We start from the raw sequence: 7,482 nt of genomic DNA on the forward strand, positions 1-7,482 counted from the left end.
AGACACAGCAAGACTCCGTCTCAAAAAAAAAAAAAAAAAAAGATTTTCAAGCTCTCCACTATCTCCAACATTTCTGGTTCATTTAAAATCTATGCTCCAGCAAAAATAAGCTGATTTCAGCTCTTACAATCTGTGATTTGCTGCCTTTGGGTATTATGCCCTCCATCTGGAATATCTTCCCTTGGACTCATTCTCATGTTCATATTTCTGTCTGTCCTTCAAGGACCAGTTCAAACATCTCTCTCCTTCCCTGTGCTACTAGTGAGAGCTAAGATCAAGAAAAAGCTGGTTTAAAATATAATAAATGAAGAATAAATTATATATTTGGATATATTAATTCTAACTTAGAAGAGTCAAGATGGAAACAATCTCTCTTTTCTGTGAATTCATATAGCAAATTTTTGAGATCCCTAAAGTATTTATTTCTAGTATTTATTAAATATGTATTATATCCTGTTTACTAACTTCTATCAGCAGTACCAGCAAAATGCCATGACGTTTTCTTCTTTCCAGGTTATTCAGGCTTAAGTACAAAGTAGCAGAAGTGTTTTTAAACTCCACCCTCATTCTTACCTCATTTAGTATATAAGTTACTGATATGTGGCCATATTTGGCCCTATTTTATATATATATAATATATATGTTATATATACACACACATATAAAATATATACCATAGAGGTTGAGAGTATTAAATTATATATATAGTATTAGATTACATAGACATATATATAGACTATATGGACATATATATATAGACACACACATCTATATATGTAGACACATATATATATAGACACACACACACACACACACACACACACACCAGGGAGGTTATACACACACACCAGGGAGGTCGAGAGAAGCTTGTAGGTGGCTCGATGTTTCTTGTTGGGACTAATAGTGGGGCAGGGACTAACTTATCGAAAATATGTTTTAAAAATTACCAGGCATGGTGGTAAGTGCCTGTAGTCCCAGTTACTTGGAAGGCTGAAACAGGAGGATCTCTTGAGCCCAGAAGATTGAGGCTGTAGTACTAATTATCGTGCCTGTGAATAGCCACGGCACTCCAGCCTAGGCAATATAGCAAGACCCCATCTCTTTATTAAAAAAGAAATTACATGGATTATAAAACACTTAAGGAAATATACAAATCAATATTTTTGTATTGTCTGAAAGGAAGGAAACTGGATAAAAATTAATTATATTAAATTAACAATAATAAATGCAGTGACAAATAGGTTTGTTTTTCCTATATTAATTTAGGAATGACTGCCAGCAAAAAACCTGGGAACCGAGAATGCAATCATCCTTGTAAAAATAAACATACATGTGGACATGACTGCTGTGAGTTCCTTAAAACAAGTTTATTTCAAGTGTTCAGAATTGAAAGGTTTTTGGTGGATAGTAATGACATCCTAATTATCTATGTATGATATTTATAGTATGCAATGTAATAACTCGATTTTCTCTCTTTTGTGGGCAACATGAAAAAAGTAAATACTGGATTTGAAATTTTAAAGAAATTTGACTTTTTAAGAATAAGATCTGAAGTTTAACCTAAAGAATCTGAAGTTTCTTTTCATAGGTAAAATTGGAGTTGCACAGAAGTCAGAAATTAAAGAGTCAACAATTTCTTCATATTTATCTGATTTAAGAAACAGGAATGCTGTTTCATCTGTTCCTCCAGTTAAACGTCTGAAGGTTAATTTTAATAATATTTTCCCTTTGTTCTATAATTAAATGTGTATAAATATTCTTTATTCTGTCTATCAGTTAGGTAGGTATCCACAGTGTACTTTAGAATTACTTGTGGGCTTGACTAAGAATATTACCATTATTCATAGTCCTTCTTCCCTTCTTTCTTCCTTCCTTTTTTTCTAAATCTTTCTTCTTTCCTTTCATCTTCATTGAGCACCAAGAATATGCTGAAGTGCTAAGATATAGTGATGAATATAGTGATGAATAAGACAGTATTATTCCCAATCATAGAATTTGTAGTTGAGTGAGAAATACAAATAAGTCAATATGCTTTTTTAGTGTAGTGTGATGAGTGATTCTGTGACAGAAGTACAACACACTTAAGTTTAGATAGAAAATGTACTCAATCAACATTTGATGGACCCAGAACGGATTCCTAATAGATGTGATTGAGACCTGAAGGATAAGCCAAGGATGGAGGGGCAGGCACCAGAATTATAGTAGAAAGGGATAGCTAAATATTCCAGGCATAGAGATTATACAAAGGTCCAGAGGTAGTAAAGAGAGAGAGAGAGATCTTTAAAGAAACTCTTTCTCAGTAACACAGTATGTCTAGAGTTCAATTACAAGTAAAGGAATAGAGAGAGATGAGGCTGAAGAGGCAAGTAGGAGCTAGGTCATGCAGACCTATTTGCTATTTTAAGGAATTAGACTTTATCATGAAAGTACTGAGAAGCCAATGAAAAGTTTTAACAGTGACATGATCAAAATTGTATTTTATAAAGGTCACTCTGACTGCAATGTAGAAAAGGGATTAGAGGATGATAGAATAGGAACAAAGGGACTCATTAGGTGGTTTTTACAATAATCTAAGCAAAATAATGGCCTAGTTTAGGGTAGTGGCCATAGCAAGTGAGTGGGTTAAAATATTTTTCAGAGGTAGAATCGCTACCTTGCCACTTCATTGGTTATAAGAGACAAAGTAGAAGGAGCAGTCAAAAATGATGCCCAGCTTTCTGGCATTAGCCACTGGGAGAAAAGTAGGGCCTCGTTTGGGTAGATATTCTGAAGGAAAAGCAAGTTTGCCGGAATAGAGAACAGGGTAAGTTCAACTTGGGAAATACTGAATTTAGAGGGCCTGCAAGATATCTAGATAAAGGTGTCCTACAGACAGTTGGATAAAACTGTTTGAAAATCAGGAGAGAGAGCTGAGCTAGAAGTAGAAATTTGAGAGTCATTCACATGTAGATGACAACTGAAGCCACAGGAATGAGATCTTTGAGAAAGTGTAATGTAAGAAGAGACCTAGTGAAGAACCATGAAGAATGCCAATATTTAGGCTGGACGTGGTGGCTCACGCCTGTAATCCCAGCACTTTGGGAGGCCGAGGCAGGTGGATCACAAGGTCAGAAGTTCAAGACCAGCCTGGCCAACATAGTGAAACCCTGTCTCTACTAAAAATACAAACATTAGCCAGGCGTGGTGGCAGGCGCCTATAATCCCAAGCTACTCAGGAGGCTGAGGCAGAGAATTGGTTAACCCGGGAGGCAGAGGTTGCAGTGAGCTGAGATTATACCACTGCACTCCAGCCTAGGTGAAAGAATAAAACTCCATCTCAAAAAAAAAAAAAAAAAAAATGCCAACATTTAAGAAGGACCTGAGTGAAATATTCAAGTCAAGAACTAACCTGAGTTTCTCCTAATTCATTGATTTGGGGACTTTATGTACCAGCAGGAGTTTTGTTGTTTGGCTCATTTGTTAAAGTTATTGATGTGAAACTGCTAGTTGAACTTATTTTTGTTTCTTTATAGATACAGATGAATAAATCTCAAAGTGTGGACCTTAAAGAGTTTGGTTTTACTCCAAAACCTTCCCTTCCTAGTATATCGAGGTATAAATATAATGTTAATATCTAAGGTAAAATATTTATCATAAACTCTGTTCCTGCAGGTAACCACTTATTCAGGGAAAGATAATCACTGGCTACCATCAAGTCACAGTTACCGTTTAGTTCCATAATGAAGCAATAACATCATAATGGTGTCATTATCTTTAATACCCTAAATTTGTTTAGAACTCTACAGTTATGAAATAACACTCATGAAATCATCTCTTCCCTAGGAAACTACCTCTCCTATGACATTCCCGTAGGTTCTCTCTTTATAGGGAATATAAACTAAGTGACAAGAGTATACTTTAAAAATGGAAATCATGTTGGCATATAAAGTCTAACCTTTCCATTTAGAAGCTCAGTCCATGCTAATAATATCTCAGATTTATAATATGAAAATTGCACATTTGTGCATTATATTTTCTGACTTAAATAACAACATGGCCCATAAAATGAGGTATTTTTTTCCCCATTGTTTAGATGGAAAAACTGAAGTTCATATTCCTAGTTAGCAAGCAGAAGGCCTTGGGTGGTAACTCAGTGTTCTTTTCCTGTATCCTGATGCCTACAGGACAATCATATATGTAATTTCCCTTCCAGATAAGGGCATTCTATATGCAGAAATGACATTCAATATATTTAACAACTAGTACAGAACAGGAACTGACTCATCAGAACAGATGCCAGCAGTACTTCTAGAGATCGTGGCTTTTGTTATCTAACTAAGGGCACGTAAAGATGACCAAGTATTGGTCACTTCCATTAAGCACCTATTTATTTGCTACCCAGGCAGGGTCCAGTTTATCACAGAAGTATTAAATATATAAATCATTATTTTTATTTATATGAATAAATAGTTTTCAGGCTTAGATTAATTTTCATTTTTTAACATTTTGTTTTATCTTTATAAAGATCAGAATATTTAAACATATCTGAATTACCTATAATGGAGCAGTGGGATCAGCCTGAAATCTATGGAAAAGTTAGACAAGAACCATCTGAATATCAAGACAAAGGTAGATTACCATCGATACTTACTTGAGAGAGTAAATGGTTTATTATTACTTTGAATTGAGAAGTAGTGTTATTGAAACACCAGTATCTGAAATTATTATAATTATTAACTTGGCAACAGTTTTCTCTTAGATTACTGAATCATTTTCAAATTCTTGGGTCTGTTATTCAAATGGTCTTACTCTGTTTGTCATACATTTTTAAAAAATCTCTTTCCTACATAATGCTATTTTAATTTAAAGATACTATGAGGAAAATCTGAGCAAATAAGGTATCCTTGGGTATATAAAGTATTAACATACTGAATGATTATGTTCATATCATTAGAATTATTTAAAATAATTGTATGTTTATAAAACTAGGAGAATTAGAGTATTTATCCAACTTATTCAAAGCCTGGATATCATTACAAAGTGGATAGGAACTATAAAATTTTATGTTTATAAAACTAGTCCACTTTTGCAAAATATCAATGTGACTTTGGGTAAGTTATTTAATCTCTTTGGGCTTTAGTCTTATCTTTAAGATGAAGGTATTGAACTGGGTGACCTTTAATATCTCTCCAATTCTTAAACCTATGATTCTTACAATTCTATGTTAGTATGAGAATATAACTTAGGTTGTGGAATATAGCTAGTTTGTAATCTAGATTTGCTTTTTTATTTGTGTCTGTCATTAAATTAATGAGATAATGCATATAAATTTGACACTGCCTGGTTCATCATTACTCTGGTTCCTGCAATTAATAGAGCATAATTTCCCTGAATAATGCTATTAATAGCCAGTCTGTTAAAACATGAGACAGTCCTATCCATTGAGTTATTTCTTCAAGTGTCTGTATGTAGAAATGGTAAGCTTGGGGTTTTCTGAAAATCATTTCATGTGTTTGGCATTGGTTTCTGTTAACATTCTTTTCTTCATGCTGCCATTTTTTTTTTTTCATGTTGTAACTTTTTTTTCGTCTAGTCATAATTTAAGATTTTATAGAGGCAGGGGCTGGAGTATTCACTACCTCTTATGATACCATGGCAGCTATTAGGCCCAAGAATGATATCAAGAAAAATTCTCTAATCTCACCTGGAGATCATATCTAATTAATGGAAAGACCAGAAACAGATTCCATGTCTTTTGAATCCCAGCCCAATCAGAACATTTATCCGACTTACTCAAAGCCTGGATATCATTACAAAGTGGATAGGAAGTATAAAATTGTCAACTTTCTTATATTTATCTTCGTTCAACAGGTAGCCCTCTAACTTACTGCTTCCTTATTCTACTACTCTATTACTTGTCCTTCTGCACACAAGAGCTTATCTATCCTTCCCTCTGCTTACTTTTGTGTTCTATTTACATGGTTTTCCTCCTTTTATTTCCACTCACTATTCCAAATGCAATTTATATTATGATATCTAGTATCTCATCTAGATACCTTAACACCCAATAATAATTGTATCCCTGTTTTATTGAGTGGGCTACTTTTTTTTTTAAGGAGGAGCTATATGGTGTAGTAGTTAAGTTCACAGGATCTGAAAACAATATGTCCAAGTCCTAGCTCTGACATTTAGTGTAACCTTTCATAATCTGCTTAACCACTTTGTCTAAATTCCTTATCTGGTTATATTTTAGGGCTTTCGGGATTAAATGAGATAATGCATGAAAAGCTGTTACAGTTTCTGGTACTGTTAGTAATAATTAATTGAGTATGTTTATTATATTTTTCACATATTAGTCTTTGGTAGCAAAACATACTTTAAATATATTCAAATACTGCTTTTGAGAATGTTTTTTAAAAAGCATAGCAGTTTTTATCTTCTGTATTCCAATTTCAAAAAGGGAAGAAGAAAAAATGTCAAAAATTATATGAGAAAGCATGTTGAATCATAAGACTTAAATTGGAAGGGACCTTTGTGCAGTTTGTCATTTTATAGTGAAAGAAGCCAAGACTCCAAGAGATTAGATGACTGGTCCAAAAATGTCATATCTAATTAATGGAAAGACCAGAAATAGATTCCATGTCTTTTGAATCCCAGCCCAATGCCATTTCTATAAAATGAAATTGACTTTTAGTTATCAGTGGTGAATTGAAAATTGAACCAGTAGTATATGAACTCTTCCAGCTTTTCGCCCCACCCCTCAACTATATATTTCCCTGTCTCTGCATCCATCTGTAACCATCTATTTGTCTTAAAAGAAAAATTATCTTTTCTTCCACTCGAGGCATATCTCTCCTCCTGTAATCTTAATTCTGTCCAATCCTGCTTTCCCTGGGACTTTAGAAGATCATTATCCATCTCCTCTTTCCCATATTTTCATTGTTTCCTCTCCACTGTGTCTTTCCCTTTAGCATATAAATATGCTGAAGTCTCTTCCTTCTTCAGCTTCATGTCCTCATCTAGCTGGTCATGACTTTTTTTTATTATAAATGATAACAATTCTACTCAAAATGACTTAAGCACAAGAAAAGGAACCAATTATCTCAAGTAAACTGAAAAGTATCTGGCCTAATTCTGGCTAAATCAAGGCACTCATGTCTCTGGCTTTCTCTCAATCTTTTAGCTATGCCTGTTGCTGCTTGGCTTTACTTTTTAAATAGGGTTTCTCACATGGCAGGTAGCCCCTAACTTTCATCTTACCAATTTAGCAGCCTCAGTGGAAAAAGGTAGACTTCCCTGTTAGGTTTGGCAGACCAGAACTCATTCTAACTGGCCTCATTTGAGTCATGTGTTTATCACTTGCTCAATCCCAGTAACCTGAGGATTGGGTCATTGTATACCTGTGGCCCCAGAGAAGGCAGGGCACCATGAAAAATGGCCTTACTAGGATCCAGTAGAATTGTAGAAGTAGTTTCTTCAAAGGAAAGGGAGGGTACTCCCACT

At 34.4% G+C, this 7,482-nt stretch overlaps 1 protein-coding gene across 1 annotated transcript; it reads left to right on the forward strand.

The window, feature by feature from the left end:
* Positions 1-1,268: 1,268 nt before the first annotated feature.
* LOC113219828 (probable ATP-dependent DNA helicase HFM1) lies at positions 1,269-4,608 on the forward strand (the record flags this gene model as incomplete). The annotated part of the gene is made up of 4 exons (XM_026447815.1): positions 1,269-1,347; positions 1,589-1,704; positions 3,513-3,592; positions 4,505-4,608. Coding segments are annotated over exons 1-4 (379 nt in total), but the record flags the coding sequence as incomplete, so codon positions are not given.
* Between the last annotated feature and the right edge of the window lie 2,874 nt (positions 4,609-7,482).

This window comes from Piliocolobus tephrosceles, unplaced genomic scaffold, assembly GCF_002776525.5.
Source record: "Piliocolobus tephrosceles isolate RC106 unplaced genomic scaffold, ASM277652v3 unscaffolded_104, whole genome shotgun sequence".
Lineage (NCBI taxonomy): Eukaryota > Metazoa > Chordata > Mammalia > Primates > Cercopithecidae > Piliocolobus > Piliocolobus tephrosceles.